Source organism: Nomascus leucogenys, chromosome 18, assembly GCF_006542625.1.
Source record: "Nomascus leucogenys isolate Asia chromosome 18, Asia_NLE_v1, whole genome shotgun sequence".
Lineage (NCBI taxonomy): Eukaryota > Metazoa > Chordata > Mammalia > Primates > Hylobatidae > Nomascus > Nomascus leucogenys.
The window spans coordinates 101,525,346-101,546,125 of record NC_044398.1 but is presented as its reverse complement, the minus strand read 5'-3'; the positions used below and the strand labels follow the sequence as shown (position 1 = coordinate 101,546,125).

The window sequence follows — 20,780 nt, the reverse complement described above, 5'->3', positions numbered from 1 at the left end:
ATCCTCGCCTGGGCATCTTCTTATACCCAGTTCCTGGAAATCGGTGCTCCCAAGGGACCACTGCCCCTCCACGAGCCCCTCCAACTGCTTGCCTCGTCTTTAATCATGGGTCCCTTCCTCTGTGGGGCAGGGGCTCTGCACGCTCTCTCTGGGCTCTAGCCCTGCCCCTCACCTGGGTCCCATTTCTCTGAGAGCACACGCACTCCCCTGTGTGAAACGATCACGATGCAGCCTTCTTGTGTCAGGCTTCCCTGGTCTTGTATCTGCTATTCTGACTTCCTGAAGGGTGACTCCAGCCACCTGCCTCCCCAGCTCCGCTCCCATCAGCTCACTGCTCCCGCAGAAGCTGACCTGCGGCCCCGGTGGGTAGGCCTCATGGGCGAGACGGCACTTGGCCTGGGTCTCAAAGAAATCTGGGGGATTTGTTAGACCCAGTTGTGATGGGGAGACCCTTCTTGGCACAGTGCAGAGTATAAGCAAAGGCCCCGAGGCTCCGCAGAGAGGCGATGGAGTGGAGGGCCTGAGCTTGGATGTGACCGGGGCCCATCTGCAGGGTGCTGAGTGCTGAAGGGTTTGGACTGCTTCTGCATTGAGTGGAAACTGTCAGAAAACGTCCACGCACAAAAACAACAGGGAATTCCTGCCTGCTCTGGTTTAATAAACTGCAAGGAAGCGCCCTGACCTCTAATAACAATGTCAGCTTGGTGTGGACCGAATGGGTACCCAGTTCGCCGTGTGAATGGGAATTCTCATCATTCACCATGTCCTGCTCACAGCTCTGAGGGAGGGACTGTCTATCCCATGTCACAGCTGATCAGACACACGGTGCAGGGGCAGGGTCCAAAGAGCTGCTGGACCCGGATCCACCCTCATACCTCGGAGAAACTAGGCCAAGCCATTTGAAAATGTGAACAAGGGCAGTGTTAACAGACAAAAGACGTCATGGCTAGTCCTCACTAGACTTGAAAAGCTGAGTTACGAAAACTCCCTCTATTGCAAATGTAGGTAAACTAAGTACTTCCTGTGTCCCACACAGCAGAGGAAAGAGCTGCTGTGTCACACGTCCCAGCCATGACCACGGCTGGCGGGCTCCTGATGCGCTTTGCTAGGTGAGGGGCGTCCTGCTCAAAGAGAGCTGACACTGAGTGTCTCAGGCTTCCAATAGACCTCGGTAAAGTGAACACGCGAGCTAAGCAGAAAGTATCGGTGCACAGACAATTGTACTGAAAATAAGGGAGGAAAAGGATCTCAGGAAACAACCCGGTGAAGCAAACGACACACGACCCGGGCGTCTGTACTTACGACTGCGTCATACACGCCTGCTCTCTGGAACAACAACTATGAGGAGCGGACGCATGCGGGAAGGTGAGAAACGAGAGAGAAAAGAACAGATGCATGAGTGCATGCAAGACACAAATGCCACCATGCAAAATTAATGGGGAAAAACTCAACAGAAATAATGTAAAACATTGTTAATGCTTTGAGTTCTGAAATAAAAGAGAAATTAAAGCACGTAAGAAACGTAAAGCCAGCATGAAATTCGGAGGAACGCCAATCTGGTGACACTTGTCTATTAAAATACGGGAATTAAGGAAACAAGCATTGACAGAGCAGGGAGCCCTCGATTTGGCGAATCACACGATGCTTTCCCAGTCTTCATGAAGCTAGACTGCCTCCACCGCAGGGACCAGTGTCATGCATAAATCAGCACCATGCCGGCCTCTGCTGGCTGTGCAACCTGGCTCTACATGGTGACTGGGAACATGGCCGTCAACTGCACCCAGGTTCGCGTTTGTGTGAATGCTGTTAATTCATCACGGCACACAAGGTTCCAGCAGAGCCCGAGGACCAGAGGCCAGCACACACCTGGTCACGTCATTGTCACAAGTTAGGCAGTGCCCCACCCCACCACCACCGTGTCCTTTATGCCAGGTCCCATGAAGGTGAACACCAGCTAGGGGGTGTGTGTGGAGCCAGCGCACCTGCGGTCCACTGTGCTGGCTGCCGGTGCAGTAGCATCTGTGTTGACTTTCATGGCCATGCAGGGCTGCCTGTCCTTCCCCTTCTTGGAATGTCCCTCTGGGGTCTATGCTCCCTCTGTTCCAGTTTAAATGCTGCCTTGACCCACCTTGGGTTATAAAAGTAGCACAGGCTTACTGAAGAAAATTAGAAAAGTACAGAGTTCATTCTTAACGTTGATAAGCCACTGTATGTGGAAATCCAAAAGCAATCCAGGTCAGAGTCTACACGGTTTAGTCCTTCCTCTGATGTGACAGTAAACAGGAAGTGGCAGGGAAGACTGTACATGTTTGCTGAAGGAGTGTATCTAATAGGAGAGAAGCTTCCATGTTTCACAGAAATAAAAGCAGCAGCAGCTGGTGGCATCCTAGGTCCCGAAAGGTGGAAGCTGGTGGCCCCCTGCCTCCCGCCTGCAGAACCCCTGTGGGGCTCACAGGCCGGCGCCAGCTGGGACGTGAGTCTGAGCCTTAGGTCAGCCAGGCTCCTCTCTGAAAAACCCCCACATGTGACTTGGGATGCTCCCAGAGGCTGAGAACAACAGGTCAGTGAAGCGAGGGGAGCAGCTCTCTCAGAGCCAGGCACTCCACCGGGTCTCAGAATGCTCATGGGGCACACATGGGCTGCTGTTCTGCAGAGAAGCTGCAGATCCTTTGAGCAGCACGCCCTTTCAGAAGCAGAGAATGACCGTTTCAGCTCCAAAAGGGACCTTGGAGACATGGGACCAAGTCGCAGAGAAGTAAATAATTTGTTCAAAAGAACTATTGGGGTGTGTGTACTGATGACGATCCCATTCTCTCAGTAATTTAAAAACACGTCCATGCATGAGTCACACACGGACGGGCATCCAGAAGCCAGAACCCTACTGAAAGGAGCCACCAGCCTGCCCACAGTGGCCGCCTCCAGGCTGGGATTATGGAGATTTGTACTGTTAGGGTCTTTACTTCATTCTTTGTAGTTCCTAAGATCCCTACAGTGAATATAGAAATGCATGATTTTAAGAAGGCAGCTAGAATTTTAGAAAGACAAGAAAGCTAAAAAGGTGTTGAGCATTCAGGGAAAAGGCAAGGGGGAAGGGTGCAGAGTCCTGAGTCCTGACCGAGAGCTCCTTCACCTGGAGACACCACTCATCAGCATGACTTCTCTCTATCTTGACAGCAAAACCACTTCCAACTTTCCCCAGACAGGCTGCAGTGTTTGCTGGAATTTCAGGTGACAAGTGAGCCTGGATGGCTGATGTTGTCTACGGAGAGGGGAGCCCGGAAGAGCTGCGAGGGCTAACTCACATTTCAGCTCCCTGGGACGCTTGCCAGCCAGGCAAGGGGAGAGATCAGAAGACACCTGTGTGGACGTGGTGGCTTCGTACCTTTCTTGTGAAGTAGTAATAAGGCACTTCCATCCCCAGGAGACTGTGGGAGGCGGCAGGCCGGGGGAAGCTCTCATGAAGCAGGAAGCCGTGCTCTTCGGAAATGAAGAAGGACAGGATCAAAACATCTGCCTGGGAGAGAAAGAAAAGTACTCTTCTGTTTTTTTTTTTAACTTACATAAATTTCTGGGGTATGAGTGCCATTTTGCTACACACACCGCGTCACGGCGGGGTCGGGTGCTTTGCTTTGATTACACCACCTTTTATCTGCTCCACTTGGGAAAAACCAACACGCCTACTGGAAGGACGCACCTCGTCCAGCTTGCAACCACTGGACTCTCCCAAGTGACTTGATTTTCTTGCAGCAAAGGCTCATCATTCCCACCCTGAATTCGTGACTGCAACTCAAAAGAGCTTTCATGGTTTAAAAGTTCTCCCTCTTTGGCTGCTTTACCCTGATTTAAAAATCAACACTAGCAGGCCGGGCACAGTGGCTCACGCCTGTAATCCCAGCACTTTGGGAGGCCGAGGTGGGCAGAACACGAGGTCAGGAGTTTGAGATCAGCCTGGCCAACGTGGTGAAACCCCGTCTCTACTAAAAATACAAAAATTAGCCAAGCGTGGTGGTGGGCACCTGTAGTCCCAGCTACTCGGGAGGCTGAGGCAGGAGGATCGCTTGAACCCGGGAGGCAGAGGTTGCAGTGAGCCGGGATCGTGCCACTGCACTCCAGCCTGGGTGACAGAGCAAGACTCCGTCTCAAAAAAATAAATAAATAAATAAAAATAAACAGTGGCACTACCAACAAAGAGCCCCAACCCTGCTTTCAAGGAACAGGGAACACGCAGCACAGAAACCACATGCTCTGCGGGTCTGTTGCACAGAAGCAGAACAAGCAACACCAGAACATGCGCCCATACCTGCAGCTGCTCTGGACAGGAAACCAGAAGAGGTGAAGGGAAGACAAAGCCCTTCCTTGCTACCTGGTATGAGTTCAGACAAGGGTGCATCATCACAGAGCAGACAAAGAGCGCTAGCATCAAACTGCCAGGAGACCGCCCTGCCACGTCTTCATCTTCCCCGGGTTCCCCGCCCGTTCTCCTGACTGCCTGGTCACCCCCACAGCCTCTATCTTGAAGTGAGGACTCTGGCAATGTCTTCCTCTCCCAGCTCTGGTGGCAGAGATGCCACCTGGACATGTCCTCCCACTCAGCGCCTCAGAACCAAGGGTGGATTTGCTTCTGAACTCAGGGTATCAACACTGACTGCAGATAACTTTTTTTTTTCTTTTGAGACGGAGTCTCGCCTGTCGCCCAGGCTGGAGTGCAATGGCGCGATCCCAGCTCACTCCACCCGGGAAGCAGAGGTTGCAGTGAGCCGAGATTGCACCACTGCACTCCAACCTGGGCGACAGAGAGATACTCAAAAAACAAACAGAACAAACAAGCAAACAAACAAAAGATTTCTTTCCTAGAGAGAGAATCACATGTAGCAGTTGAGACAAGAGAACCAAAAACAATGCCATTCAGGTCCGACCAGACCGTAAGTGTGGAGCAGGCCCACGGGCAAAAACCTCAGAGGAGACACCGCACACCGTGGCTTTTGTGCATAGCTCAGAACAGACCTAGCAACGGCAAATCCATAGAGGTGGCATTGAGGTTACAGTGACGCTGCCGTCAGTGGGAGCCATGAGGCAGATGCTCTACTCCATGTGAATGAATTTTCAGGACCCCTTTCCCAGACCCCACGCTAGGAAGATTTTTTCAATTAATTCTTCTTATTATTATTCTTTTTTAGAGATGAAGGTCTCAATATGTTGCCCAGGCTGGTCTCGAACTCCTGGGCTCAAGCGATCCCTCCCGCCTTGGCCTCCCACAGTGCTGGGATCACAGGCGTGAGCCACCGTGCCCAGCCCATGAAGATCTTAAGTCTGGCAAACGGCCACTGAGCGTGTCTAAACTCAAATACAACAGGCAGAGCGTACCGCAGGGCCAGCGCGCCCATCTTGGGGCTGCCCGTTTGCAGACTGAGGCTGGGAGCACGGCGTCTCCTGCACGGCTTCACACACAAACAGCCGGGGCTCGCTCTGGTCCCAGAAGTGGTTCACGGGAACATAATTTTTCAGTCCCTCCTCCGCAAAGAGGTGGCTCCTAAAAGACAAAGGAAGACCCGTCTCAACCCCAGGGAGGGCACTCCTGCTACCAGTCTCCCTCCCACACACATTCCCGAGGCCTCCAGGTGCTGTCCCAGACCACGGTGTCCACGTGCTCAGCTCTGGGAGAACCTTTGGGGCCTCACTGCCATGCGCCCTATTGGAACGTGTTCTCAGATTTTAACAACTGGGCTAAGGGTCCGAGCAAAGCCCGCTTTGAAAGAACCACAGAAAGATGACGCTTTGATTCTGGAGGGCTTATGGGGGCCCAGAAGACTCCCCAAAGCAAAAGGGACCCTTTTCCTTCTCCAGGACCAGCAGGCCAACCTCGAGGTGGGATGGCACCCCCTGCTGGGCGGGGTCGAGGCTTTGGCTCTGTGGTCATGCCGGGTTCCTTGTCCCCACTGGTCCCTGTGCCGTGCTGCCCCTTGGACCCAGGTCCCTCCCATCTCTAAAGTTCTATGTTGGATGGGTCCAGAACTGAACAAAATGCTGTGGGGAAACACAATGATGTGCCGGCAGAGGACACACAAGGTCTCGAGAGAGAGCAGGTGCCCAAGGTGAGGAGTCCTATGAGCCTCATTCGCTGCCCCCAGGGGGTCACGAACCCTGGCTGCAGAGTGGGACCCTGCCGGGCAGCACGACCCATGGCTGCTGAAGAAGGACAGGACCCGGTGCTGCCGAACATGAAGATCCCCTAGTAAGCCGCTGCACCCAACAACGGAGGTGCCCTCACAGCCACGTTCCGCACCAGTGCAGAGCAGAGCAGAAAGCAGGGCAGAGGGGCGAGTGCCATGTTCCAGACAAGGCGGCTCTGAGGCCCACAGATCCCGGGGACACAAGCTGGTTCCCATGAGGTGAGACCGGCCTGGCATGGGATGGGAACGGACAGAAGGAAGGCGGCAAGATTCAAATGCAGAAAGGAACTGAGGCTCCCACAGCTCCCAGGGGAAGCCACGCATGGCAGGCGCAGAGTCGAGAGGGAAAAGCATGAATGAAAAGACATTTTGGTATGAGAAAAGCTGGGTGACGGGCAGTGGGGACTAGAGGAAAGGTTCGAGGAGCGGCCCAAGAACAGTGGCAGCGGGGGGAGAGCTGCCACTTGGCCGAGTCAGGCATCATTGTCTGAGGTGGGAGAACGGGGCCTGCACTCGGTGAGCTGTGAAGATGGAGAGTTCCACAGGAAGTCACCGGCAGAGGGATGAAATGAGGCCACCAGGTGAAAGAAGGTTCCAGAACTGGATCTGAGGCGGAAGGTGTGTGGGAGAGAGGCAGGGGGAATCCAGGGGGGCTGGACAGAAGGGGTGTGTCTGATGGTGGTCAAGTAATGGAGGAGGGAAAAAAAAAGAGAGAAAACCACCCCCGAGCCCAGCCTTGTAACTGCTCTGCTCCTCTGTGAGCATATGCAGGCCCCAGGGCGCCTGTCCTGCTTTCCTGCCCTGCAGGCCTGGCTCACGCAGGCTAGGCAAGCTCAGCTCCGCGGCCCACTTTGCTTTTGTGCCTCACTTTATGCAGAATCAACCATGAACGGTGAGTGAACTATCAACAGCACTCAAAGTTCTCCAAACGCGCACTCAGTCGCAGAAGGAACTCCAGATATAGTGAAGACAGACGATTATTCTCCCTAGAAGTACATTCTTTAAACAGGCAAATGCCCCCCAACATCAGAGACGTGGACGGGTCTGAGGTCACCACATTTCTCTCTCTGCAGTGACTCATGAGCCACTTCTACAGATTCCCGGCCAGAACCCTTCCAGAAGTTCCAGTTTCCACTCAGCTAACTCCAGAACCTTCCACCTGAAGGACAGAGACTAAGAACTCAAATCTGCCCACTGCCAGAGTGTGCTTCTGTTTTCCTCTTTCTTTTTCCTATGGCTGCCTGCTGGGGCCTTTGGAGTCTGGCCTGTTAACTTAGCAACAACCTGCCCAGAAGCTGAGAAGTAACTGAACATCATTTTTTCCAACAAAATCCTCCTGAATCACAATCTTACTTATTAGTCTCTTGCTCATTAAAGGACAGCGTCTCTCTCCGATCAATTTGTCCAGTCTTGAAGTCAAAGATGGTCACTGTGTCCATTTCAACATCGTAGAAGCAGATTTTGGAATCGGGGCTGTTGTCAGCCTAGGAGAAGAGAAAACCAGAAAGCTCACGGCGCCTGCCCAGACCAGCGGGTTTGTGGGCTGTGCTAGGGGGCTGACGCAGCACATGTCAAGAGAAACACACCCAGTGTCACCAAGTCCACAGGCCGCTCAGCTTCCAAGGACTAGCATGCTTTCAACATTCACAATTTGTTGCTTTTGGTGTTTTTTGAGACAGGGTCTCACTCTGTTGCCCAGGATGGAGTGTAGTGGTGCGATCTTAGCTCACTGCAGCCTCCACCTCCGGGGCTGAGGTGATCCTCCCACCTCAGCCTTCTGAGTAGCTGGGGTTACGGGCACATGCCACCATGCTCCACTAATTATTTTATTTTTTTATTTTTTAGTAGAGACAAGGTTTCACCACGTTGCCCAGGCTGGTCTTGTACTCCTGGACTGACGCAATCCACCCACTTCGGCCTCCCAAAGTGTTGGGATCACAGGCACAGCCACCATGCCCAGCCCAGCATTCGAAATTGGAACATTAACTTCCTTTTGTCCCATTGAAACAGGTTTTGAATCACTATATTTTCAGAGAACGGAAAACGAATTCTAAGAAATTGTGTCCAGTTGCTCTCAATAGTAACCTGAAGTAGTTAACCAAGGGAACAAAAAGGAATCTGGATTCTGATAAACTGAATCTCCCACAGGCGAGTAAAAATGAATTTCCTTTTTTTCTGAGACAGGGTCTCACTCTGTCACCCAGGCTGGAGTGCAGTGGCGACATCACGGTTCACTGCAGCCTCGAATTCCTGGGCTTGAGAGATCCTCCTGCCTCAGCCTCCCAAGTAGCTGGGACTACAGGCACGTGCCACTGTGCCCAGCTAATTTTTAAATATTTTTTTGTAGAGACGAGGTCTCGCTATGTTGCCCAGGCTGGTCTCGAACTCCTGGGGGTCAAGTGATTCTCCCACCTCAGCCTCCCAGCAGCTGGGATTGCAGGTGCGGGACAACCGTTCTCAGCGGAAACTCCTTTATTACAGCTGAACTTTTCCACTGTTTCCTTCTGCCATGGTCAAGTGGGCCCCTTGCTCCAGCCCCTGCCTCCTCCCAGCCCCATGCTCTCCCCCATGGCACCTCTGGGACCCTGTGCTTTCTCTTTTGGGTCTTCCCGTCAGTGTTAACCCCCTCAGAATGCACCCTCGACCGTTTTGAGGCTCCTGGCTGCCTCCTTCTCCCAGTGGCCCCACCTCCCTGGCGGCACCTGCTCATCTGGCTTCCCAGGCCCCATCTGGGTTCTCAGGGCCACAGTGGCCGCTGTTTTTCCTCCTTGGGGACATCCTCTCGCCTGTCCCTTGAGCTCCGCCTGCAGCCCTGGCCCTCCCTTCTGACCAGGTGTGGGACTGCCCACTGGCTGCCTCCCAGGCACCTGCCCTTCTGCTCATCCACCTTCACTGCAAACGTCTCCTCACCTGGTTTCCTTTCCCACCTGGCTGCAAGGGTTAAAAACGCCTTCTGCAGCCCTGTCCTGCCCTACCCCTCGGCCAGTCCATCGTCAAGCCCCACTGCGGCTGCTCGAGCCCTCCAGTGGCTGCCATGGGGACCAAGTAGGCGTCTGCACCCACCGACCCCTTGATCTATCTTCTAGAAAGAACCCTCTAGAAAGATGATATTGATGTTACCCTCATCCTTCTGCCCTGAGGTGAAAGTCAGCTCCCACCTGCGTCAGCCTCAGCCCTGCCCTTCACCACGAGTGCAGACCCTCGATGAGGACAGGCTTTGCCGATGCCGGCCTCTGCCCTCTGCCCTCTGCTGTCCCCACCAGTTCTCAGCTGCTCATTCTCCCCCAACCTTGGCTGGGCCGTCACCCCCTCAGCAGGTCTGGCCCGAGCTCCACAGCAGCGCAACGCTGTGCAGTTCCACACCCTCCAAGCACACATGCCTCCTTCCCTGCTCATCCACAGGCAGTGGGCGCAGTCCTTGTGCTCACCTGAGCACCTCTGTGTCCATGGTGCCTAGCAAAGCATCTGGCCCACGGCAGGAGACCAGTCACGGCCCTTGAATGAGCGAATGAACAAGGGAACTGGCACCAGCGGAAGGGAAGGAACCAACCAGCCCCAAACAGCGCTGCCATGCCCTGCCACCCCTGCCAGACCCTTCCATGTGGCTGCCGCCGGCCCTCAGCATACCAACATCACCCTGCCTCTCTGAGCGGGACGCCTGAGGACTCTCCGACAGTCCTGTGCCTCCTCTCATGCCAAAGAAAACTGAGTGGGATGAGGAAGGCAGGGATGAAGAGGAAGCGAGCAACTCTCTGACAAGGAAACGACTGTTTCGATGAAGGAAGATTTGGAGAAAGGCAGGGGACAGAAGGTGGCAGGTCTGCGAGGAATAGAGGCTGGGTGAGGACCATGCTGGGGAGGTTCCCGGAGAAGGCGGAAGGGAGAGACCCGGGGAGAGGAGGGGAAGGAGGGTGGAGCTGAACAGAACACAGGACAGGAAGACCTGCGCAGGAGGAGAGGCACGGGCAGGCAGGAGGCCCGGCCTCGGAGGACAGAGGTGAGGAGGCGGAGTGGGCGAGTGGACGAGGGGGGGCCTCACCTTGCTGGGGATGATGCTGACAGTGCTCCCGCTGCTGCTGCACCGCAGAGAAGCGATGCCCCCCGCCCCGGGGACCAGCTCCGCCAGGTTCTTGCAGCTGCAGTATGCTTTGGCCTCTCTGCATGGAGGAAGAGGGACCTCAGTGCCCGCCAGAGGCCCAGTTCCCGATTCTCCGCCCACCCTGAAACCTCTGTTCACCGGCTGAGTGCTGCACAGCTCCTCGGCTGCTTCTCACCCTGGGTGGCACGTGTGCATCATGAGGTGGCGCAAACGCAAAACACAGGGTGAGTTCTTCCACCTCAGCTACTCTTACGAACAAAGACGAATGTGAGTGCTTCGTTCCCTTCCTCTCGTTCAAGCAGCTTATTAAAAATGCTGTTCTAGGCCAGGCGTGGTGGCTCATGCCTGTAATCCCAGCATTTTGGGAGGCTGAGGCAGGCAGGTTACTTGAGGGTTGAACCCAGGAGGCGGAGGTTGCAGTGAACCGAGATCATGCCACTGCACTCCAGCCTGGGCGACAGCATGAGACTCCATCTCAAAAACAAAAAACGAAAAAAAACAAAACAACGCTGCTGTATGCCGTTCTATACCTGGAGTTTGTGCCTTATGCTCTGTTTCGGCGATTTTTCATAGCACGTGGGGACTGCTTCATCACCTGCTGTGACAGCTTCACAGTTTCCCATTGTAGGGACACACTGAGCTATTTAACTCGTCCCCTGCCAGTGACATTTAGCTGCTTCTAGTTTGTTGCTGACATAATCAATACAAACTATGTAGTGGTAGCTTGTTTTTTTTTTTTTGAGACGGAGTCTGGCTCTGTCGTCCAGGCTGGAGTGCAGTGGCACCATCTCGGCTCATGGCAAGCTCCGCCTCCCGGGTTCACGCCATTCTCCTGCCTCAGCCTCCCGAGTAGCTGGGACAACAGGCGCCCGCCACCACGCCCGGCTAATTTATTTTTGTATTTTTAGTAGAGACGGCGTTTCACCGTGTTAGCCAGGATGGTCTCTTATCTCCTTGACCTCGTGATCCGCCCACCTTGGCCTCCCAAAGTGCTGGGATTACAGGCATGAGCCACCGCGCTCGGCCGTGAAATTCTTTTCTATGGGACATCTGTCTCTTCTCCCCTATTTATTGACTTACTTATATCATTCGGACTCACACATAGTCATTTTTTTACTCTGGGATATAATTCAAGCTTCTTTCCTTCCTTCCTCCCTCCCTCTCCCCTCCCTTCCCTTCTCTCCTTCCTTCTTTCCTTCCTTCCTCCCTCCCTCCCTTCCTTCCCTTTCTTTTTCTTTCTTTCTCTCTTTTTGTCTTTTTCCCTCCACTCCCCTCCTCTCCCTCCCCTCCCCTTCCTTTTCTCTCTCTCTCTCTCTGAGACAGGGTCTCTCACTCTGTCGCCCAGGCTGTAGTGCAGTGGTGTGATCTTGGCTCACTGCAGCCTTGACCTCCTGGGCTCAAGTGATCCTCCTGCCTCAGTCACCTGAATAACTGGTACTACAGATGCAAGCCACCATGCCTGGCTAATTTTTTTTTTTTTTTAGAAATTGGGTTTCACCATGCTGCCTAGGCTGGTCTTGAACTCCTGGGCCTAAGCAATCCACCTCTCTCGGCCTCCCAATGTACTGGGACTTGCAGGATGAAATGGGCCACCCAGAAAAAATAACAATAACAAATAAATAAAATGCTGGGACTACAGGCATGAGCCACTGCATCTGGCCTGTTTCATTCATTTTGTTGCTCCAATTATTCCAACTTTGGCCATTAGGACCTCTCTTGGTGGGTTCTGTGTCTCTGTGACCCCCACCCTGCCATCTTTATGAGGCTTTTTGGTCTGCTTTGTTTTTAGCACTTCCTCACCTGCGGGCAGCACAGACGCTGCCAGCTCATTTGTGCATTTCCTGTCCTAGTCCTAGAGTCAGCATCTCTCCAAGGATCCATAGCTCCTTTATTGGAGGACGGTGGTGGAAACCAAGGTCTGGGCACCAGGTGTGCCTCCTGGGACAGAGTTGTTGCTTCTAGGCCCTCTCAGCTGACAGAGCGAGGAAATATGTGTGTACCAACGGGTACATCGACACACACCTACGATTCTGTGCGTGGAGCCATCCCCACCTACATGAAGCCAGGCATTTGTTCATGCTGACACCTCTACCTCTCATCTACTCTCCCAGGGCTTATTCTGGTCCCTCCCCTTGCTAATCTGTCATTCCCACTCCCACCTTGCGATGCCAGGCTCCTGCCATCTACCCTCCATTTGCTCAGCTGTCCAATTCCAGTGCACACGCACCATAGGATCAGCGTGCTCATCCCACTCCCTGTGGGGGGCAGGATTCTCAACTAGAGAGCCGAGCTCCTGTGCAGTTCCTTTGGCCTGAGTGCTCGCCAGGGCCTCCCCTCACTCCCAGAGCCACTTAGGTCAGCACTTTTCCCCCATACCCTTTAGTGAAGCTGTTTCATACGTTTGTTAACACGGTGAGACTGTTTTGTTACCTTCTGTGTTCCATCCTGGGGTCCTCTAACATTCTAAGTGATTTTTTTTGAGACAGGGTCTCACTTTGTGGCCCAGGCTGGAGGGCAGTGGCACAACCACAGCTCACTGCAGCCTCGATCTCTGAGGCTCAAGCAATCCTCCCACCTCAGCCTCCCAAGTAGGTGGGACTACAGGCACGTGCCACCATGCCCAGCTAATTTTTAAAAGTTTTTGTAGAGACAGGGTTTCGCTATGTTGCCCAGGTTGGTCTCAAACTCCTGGGCTCAAGCAGTCTTCTCGCCTTGGCCTCCCAAAGTGCTGGAAATACAGGTGTGAGCTACCCTGCCCAGCCTGAATGATTTTTTAAACATTTACATACATTAAGGTTCACACTTTGCACCATAAAGCGCTATGATTTCCAGCAAATGTACAATGTCATGTACTCATCATATAGAAGCTTCCCCACCCCCACCACTCCCTGTGCTTCAACTGTTCAAGCCTCCTCTCCCTCACACAGCTCCACCACCAGGCAAAGGCCAGGAACTGAGCCCCAACACGACGCATTCCAGAGCACGAGTGGCATGTCGGTGTTAAAATGGGCACCTAAGGAGTCTTCTGCCTTCTAACTCACTTTCTACCCATCACACTGTCTCCCGACTGATTAAAAAAAATGTTCACACTTCTATTTGGAAAAAAAAATTACCTTCGGGAAAGATCAAAGCTTTTAAAGTGAGCCAACTCTGTCCCTACAACCAGGAAATTCCCACAGACGTCCAAGAAGCAGGGGTTCCCCTCAGTCTCTGAGAAAAGGAGGAGTTGTTTGACAGTCCCCTGAGGAAAAGAAAGGAACAAGAAACGGATATATTTCATGTTAGTTACTGAACATTGTTCACAGATAACCTTGTACACTCCACTCATTCACTCTCTCAGTGTTTACTGATGGCTCAGAGTGTGCCCAGCACTCTGCTAGACTCTAGTGCTGCGGGGGAAGGACGGGGCCCTGTCCTTAGGAGAGCTCTGGTGCCTCCAGTCTAGAGGGGAAAACAGACAGCAGTGTGGTCGACAAACAAATATACATGTAATCTCAGCTGAGTAAGTGCCACGTAGGTAAAGAATGGGATCTCAGGAAAGTGCCAGGCATGGAGAGAGGGCGAATTCCATCCACCGGGGAGCTCTAGGGGCCCTGTCTGTGGAGGCCCTGTCATGTGAAAGCCCCGGGAATACTTGTTACGTTGTGTCACGTGAGTGGTTACCCTGGGTGAGGCGGTGGGGGAGAGGAAGGATGCTAGTTACATGCTGGGAACGTCCCACCTGCGAAAAGCCCCTGCACTGTACGCTTAGGCACAACGCGCCCACTCTTTCTAAGTGTGTGGGTATTTCAGTAAAATGTTTAAGAAGTCAGCCAGGTGGGCAGAGGCCACAGAGGTGTTCCCGCAGGCTGAGGGGAAGAGTGAGATTTCGTTCTAAGTGGAAATGGAAGACTGCAGAGTTTTGAGCTAGTAAGTGATTTCGTATCATTTATATTTTCAAAGCATCACCTTGCCCTTTCCAGCATGTTAGAAAGCACGTCCCACAGTTGGCACGTTAGAAAGCATGCCCCACAGGCCGGGCGCGGTGGCTCACGCCTGCAATCCCAGCACTTTGGGAGGCCGAGGTGGGTGTATCATGAGGTCAGCAGATCGAGACCATCCTGGCTAACACGGTGAAACCCCGTCTCTACTAAAAATACAAAAAATTAGCCGGGCGTGGTGGCGGGCGCCTGTAGTCCCAGCTACTTGGGAGGCTGAGGCAGGAGAATGGCGTGAACCCGGGAGGTGGAGCTTGCAGTGAGCTGAGATCGCACCACTGCACTCCAGCCTGGGCGACAGAGCGAGACTCCATCTCAAAAAAACAACAAAAAGAAAGCATATACCCCACAGTCGCCCCACAGTCGCGCTGGAGCACACCTCATGCTTTGTGGTGTGTCTTTTAGGGACTAACCTTAGTCCTCCGAGTTTCAAAGCGAAGCTCTTGGCTCAATTCAACCAATGCCCAGGGAATGCCTACACCCTGCCCAGCAGTGGGTTGGGGGAGGAGCATCACAAGTGAGTGGCGCATCCCCAGGGCACTCCACGTGGGGGCAGCGAGTCAGATGCGAACGGCTGAATGCATCCTGGGGCCAAGACAGGCAGCAGGGAAGGCACAGATCTAGTGCATGGGAGCTGCACAGAATCTGAGTGGCAAGACAGGCTGGAAGGTGGGTACAGCTCCAGGAGAACTCAGTGGGCACGGAAATCTAAACACAGACTCCAAAAGCCAGCAAAGAGGCAGGAGCCTGCACAGTGTGTTTAGGAAACTGAGGGTGAGGGACGGATGGCTGGAGTCAGGGGGGGAGTATTCCAAGCTGAGGAAGCTCACTTCATTTTGATGTATCCAGTGGGAGCCTAATAAATGCTTACGGAATGAGCAAGTGGCTGCTTGAACACAGGATAAAAAGAGAGCAGGGGGAGCGGACTAGCTGATGGGGCCAAGGCTGACACTATTAATGATGACAGAGGACACTGGAGGCTCCTCAGTGAGCTCACTCCCTGCCCTGCCCCTTACCAGCTGGGCCCCGGGTTCAGATCTGAGCTCACCTCTTTCACATTCTTCAACTAACATCTCTATGTCAATACATTCCCAACTCCCAAAGTACTGTCTTCAGGGCACTGACCCAGCTCCTGACCTCCGGAGTTTGTATTTCCAACTGTCTCTTGGACACCCCTAAGGGCTCTCCAAGGCACCTTGAACTCGCATCCTGGCCCGCCACCTATGCCAGCTCTGCCTCTGGAGTTCCTGTCTTAAAGGTGCCACGACAAACCCAACCTCTCAGGCTAGAAAACTCAGAACGTCCTCAGTTCTATACTCTCTGTAGCCACCCATCATGCAACTGGTCACCCCCCTCATAAGAGCCACGGTGCCCCTCCACTCCAGCTCTGCTGGTGGCTGTGACCTGGGGCCAGGCTGAGCTGCTCTCCTGCAGCGTCTCCCACAACTTCACTCTTCTCCACCCTTAAGCTCGGCTCCCCACTACACTGGCACAGAAGTTACTCTCTAGGGAGAAAATGGCACAAAGCCAAGAAAGTCAGTCAAAATTGGGGAAAGGAAAGAAAAGTTATCAGAGGAAGGTGAGTCCTTTTCAGGGATCAGGCCCCCAGAGACCTTATATGAGGCAGCAGCCATGCCCTGCTCTCCCCTGAGCTGTGTTCTTCTCTAGAAACTGCCTGCTGCTGCCACAGGTAGCTGAGAACTAACCTAATAAGCTGCCGCAGACCATACCTGCACCAACGCTTAGCCCATTGCTAATCAATGGTATTTCCATCAACCAAAGAGCATTCCTGACCAATAACCTGACATCAGCCTGTGCCCAGTCCCTCTTTTTGGCCTTAAACACCTGCCTGTAACAAAGGTCAAATGGAGCCCACACCCAGTGTTCCTCGGGGCTGAGTTTTCTGGGCAGCTGCCCTTATCCTGGCTCAGGTAGAATACTCACTTAATTACTTATTTATTTTTGAGACAGGGTCTCACTCTGTTGCCCAGGCTGGAGTGTAGTTGTACAACCACAGCTCACTACAATTTCAACCTCCCCAGGCTCAGGTAATCGTCCCACCTAAGCCTCCCAAGTAGCTGGGACCATAGGTTTGCCACCATGCCTGGCTAATGTTTTTTATTTTTTTGCAGAGACGAGGTCTCACTACGTTGCGCAGGCTGGTCTGGAACTCCTGGGCTCAAGCGATCCTCCCGCCTGGGCCTCCCAAAGTGCTGGGATTACCGTCATGAGCCACCATGCCCAGCCAAGGAGACTGTTTAAATCACATTTTGTGCTTCAGCCTCTTTCTTTTTGGTCAACAAAATGTACCCTGTCACTCCTAGCTTCAACCCCAACTGCCCTCAGGGTGAGGGTCCAGGTGACCAGCCCTCCTGCCTCCCTTCCCACCTCCCACCACCGCTGGTCCCACACACCACCCCCTTCCATGGCGCTTGACCTTTGCTTGGCCCCTCAGGTCCTCCGTGGGGCAGACGTGACTCCCTGAAACATACACAGGGCTGGGGCCCCGAAGTTCTGGCCTAGGAAGCTGTCCTTTTAAGGACTGGAAGCTCCTAAGTGTCTGCAGTCACTGCGCCCCTGACACAAACACTCACAGCAGCCATGCATCTGCATCCTGAGGAGGGATAGTGTCCTGGAAGCACATGCTGGCTGTCCAACAAGGGTCGTGAGAGATCACTAACCCACCCTTACTCATGCCAGAACCACCTTACTAGTTACAACTGACATGTATTCCTTTTGTAACTTAATAAATTAGTGGCCAGGCATGGTGGCTCACACCTGTAATCCCAACACTTTGGGAGGCGGAGGCAGGAGGGTCACTTGAGCTCGGTTCAAGACCAGCCTGGGCAAGATACGGAGACACCATGTCTACAAAAATGTAATAATAATAATAATAATAACAAAATTAGCCAGGCATGGTGATTGGCACCTCCTACTTGGGAGGCTGAGGCAGGAGGATGAATTGAGCCCATGAGTTTGAGGCTGCAGTGAGCTATGATGGCACCACTGCACTCTAGCCTGGGCGACAGGATGAGATCTTATCTGTAAAAAAAAAAAAAGAAAAGAAAAAATTAGCCAGGCATGGTGGTGAACACCTGTGGTCCCACGCTCAGGAGGCTGAGGTGGGAGGATCGCTTGAGCCCAGGAGGTCAAGACTGCAGTGAGCTATGATTGCCACTGCAATGCAGCCTGCGCAACAAAGTGAGAACCCGTTTCTGAAAATAAAACAAAAGAAAAAATTAACAGAGGAATAAAAGGACCCAACTCCATGGCAACTGTTGTTAGGTGTCTTCCCAAGCTCTACAAATAGGACTTCTCAGTGGGCCTACTGTTATTTCCCATCATGCCACTAGCGTCCTCCCAGCAGGCCATTCACCCTTTCCCATCATGTCACTGGCCTCTCCCAGCAGGCCATTCACCCTTTCCCATCATACCACTGACCCTCTCCTAGCAGGCCATTCACTCTTTCCCATCATGCCACTGGCCCTCTCCCAGAAGGCCATTCACCATTTCCCATCATGCCACTGGCCCTCTCCTAGCAGGCCATTCACCCTTTCCCATCATGCCCCTGGCCCTTTCCCTGCAGGCCACTGGTGCCCGCACAACCCCACCTCTGGAGGTCTGTTCTTGGCAAACACAGGTCTTGAACAACACAGGTCTGATTTTCAAGGGTCCACTTACATGAACTATTTTTTTCAATAAAGATATTTAAAGGCCAGGCACAGTGGTTCACGCCTGTAATCCCAGCACTTTGGGAGGCTGAGGCGGGTGGATCACCTGAGGTCAGGAGTTTGAGACCAGTCTGACCAATATGGTGAAACCCCGTCTCTACTAAAAATACAAAAACTAGCCAGGTGTGGTGGCGCATGCCTGTAATCTCAGCTACTCGGGAGGCTGAGAAAGGAGAACTGCTTGAACCTGGGAGGTGGAGGTTGCAGTGAGCCGAGATCGTGCCACTGCACTCCAGCCTGGGCAACAGAGTGAGACTCCGTCTTTAAAAAAAAAAAAGTATAGCCGGGCGCAGTGGCTCACTCCTGTAATCCTAGTACGTTGGGAGGCCAAGGTGGGCAGATCACAAGGTCAAGAGATCCAGACCATCCTGGCTATCACGGTGAAACCCTGTCTCTACCAAAAATACAAAAAAATTAGCCGGGCGTGGTGGCAGGCGCCTGTAGTCCCAGCTACTCGGGAGGCTGAGGCAGGAGAATGGCGTGAACCGGGGAGGCGGAGCTTGCAGTGAGCCGAGATCATGCCACTGCACTCCAGCCTGGGCAACAGAGCGAGACTCTGTCTCAAAAAAAAAAAAAAAATTTAACTTTTTTTTGGAGATTTGTAACAATTTGAGAAAACTCAGACAAACCATGTAGCCTAGAAAGAACAAAAAAAATTTACAGGTATGTCACGAATGCATAAAACATAGGTAGATACTAGTCTTTTATCAGCCACGTCCATAAAATATACACAAATCTGCACATGCTTCCAGAGATGGCACTATGTGCAGCTGAGCGAAGTGTAAACCAACAGAAAGATGCGGTCTGCAATCATAACCGCAGACAGGGAACCGTGGCCCACATTGTGCTACTGTCGGCATTTCACAGCCGCCTCCTGTTGCCACTGTGCTCAATTTCACTCAAGTGTTGCGAGCATCCCCTTAAAACGTTGTGCAGTGCTAATCACCTCCGAGTGGGCAGCTCCTCTCTCCAGTAAAATGCACATCACAGTAAAAAGTGACCTCTCACGGTTCTACAGGATTTTTCATGCGTTTCATGCAATACTGTAAACGCTGAATAACCCCGGGGGACCCATGTGACATGCCACTAGTGATGCTAGAAGTGCTCCCAAGAAGCAAGGGAAAGCCATGACATTACAAGAAAACGTGGAATTGCTTGATATGGACAGTAGATTCAGGTCTGCAGATGTGGACGCCACCTGTGGATGCCACCATTTCAGAAAGATGATTCATCCTGTAGACTTAGGGTATCGACAAACACAGTACAGTACTGTGAATGCATTTCTCTTCCTCATGATTTCTTAGTAGCATTTTCTTTCCTCTAGCTTACTTTACTGTAAGAATACACTATGTAATACATAGAACATATGAAATATGTGTTAATCGACTGTTCATGTTATTGGTGAGGCTTCCAGTCAATGGTAGGCTGCAAGTACTGAAATTCTGGGAGAGTCAACAGTTATATGTGGATTTTCAACTGCTCAGGTGGTTGGCGCTCCTACCCCTGCATTGTTCAAGGGTCGTCTAAGCAGCTGCCCCTCATCTGTCCGTAAGAACACAGCCCAGCCAGGCGTGGTGGCTCAGGCCTGTAATCCCAGCACTTTGGGAGGCTGAGGCAGGTGGATCACCTGAGGTCAGGAGTTCAAGACTAGGCTGGCCAACATGGTGAAATCCCATCTCTACCAAAAATACAAGAAATCAGCCGGGCACGGTGGCGGGCGCCTGTAATCCCAGCTACTAGGGAGGTTGAGGCAGGAGAATGGCTCGAGCCCCAGAGGCGGAGGTTGCAGTGAGCTGAGATCATGCCACTGCACTCCAGACTGGGCAAAAAAAGCAGAACCCCATCTTAAAAAAAAAAAAAAGCCTTGCTCTACCTCCCTTTATGTCCACAACAGATGCCCACATGCAGCGGCAGGAGTCAGAGAGGCATAGGTAAAAAGACGGAGGGGTGGGCAGGGATGGCAGCGACAAAGGTGTGCTTGGTCTGGGGATGGGATGCCCAGAAGGCTCTCAACTACTCCCTTCCAGCTTTACTGCCTCCCCTTGGACCCAACAGGCTGCGGGAAAACGTGATGTCATCAGCTCCCTCTGCCCGTACTTCTCTCCCAGCTGGCACCACAGCCACGTGGCTCCTCCCCATGTCTTCCCTCCACCTGATTCAGACAGAAGTCCTCCACAGAGGGGCCCACCCGCTTCCGTCTTCTCCTTGGCACTTATCGCTGACTTGTCTCCCGTCTGGATGCCAACGAGAATCGACAATCCATGATGGGAGCACACGAGCACCACGTAAGGTACAAGGACAGGAATGTGGCCGCCCGAGGCAATCAGACGCTGGGTCCCAAGAAGGAACTTGGAGATGGATAAAAATCACAATGATAGCTAAAATCAGGCTCGTGACAAAAGCTCTCAACCTGGTCACAGAACCTTGCTGCACACAGTGGGCTGAACGGTGCCCCTCCCAAAGATATGTCCACTCAGACCTGTAGTCCCAGATGCTTGAGGGACTGAGGCAGGACAATCACTTGAGCTAGGAGTTCAAGTCCAGCCTGGGCGACACAGTGAGATCCTGTCCCTTAAAAAAAAAAAAAGATATGGCCGGGTGCGGTGGCTCACGCCTGTAATCCCAGCACTTTGGGAGGCAACGGTGGGCAGATCACGAGCTCAGGAGTTCAAGACCAGCCTGGCCAATATGGTTGAAACCCTGTCTCTACTAAAAAGAAATACAAAAATTAGCTGGGCATGGCAGCGGGTGCCTGTAATCCCAGCTACTTGGGAGGCTGAGGCAGAAGAATCGCTTGAACCCT

The 20,780-nt window shown here is 52.8% G+C and overlaps 1 protein-coding gene across 2 annotated transcripts in view; it reads right to left on the bottom strand.

Annotated features, from left to right (window-relative positions):
• IFT140 (intraflagellar transport 140) overlaps positions 1–20,780 on the bottom strand; it is a 99,239-nt gene that overhangs the window by 49,706 nt on the left and 28,753 nt on the right. For both annotated transcript variants that reach the window (XM_030797797.1, XM_030797798.1), the window contains 5 exons: positions 13,383–13,510; positions 10,210–10,327; positions 7,524–7,654; positions 5,365–5,530; positions 3,383–3,514 (listed from right to left, as the gene is read on the bottom strand). In XM_030797797.1, coding sequence (XP_030653657.1) covers positions 3,383–3,514; positions 5,365–5,530; positions 7,524–7,654; positions 10,210–10,327; positions 13,383–13,510 — 675 coding nt within the window. The remainder of the gene's footprint in view (positions 1–3,382; positions 3,515–5,364; positions 5,531–7,523; positions 7,655–10,209; positions 10,328–13,382; positions 13,511–20,780) is intronic.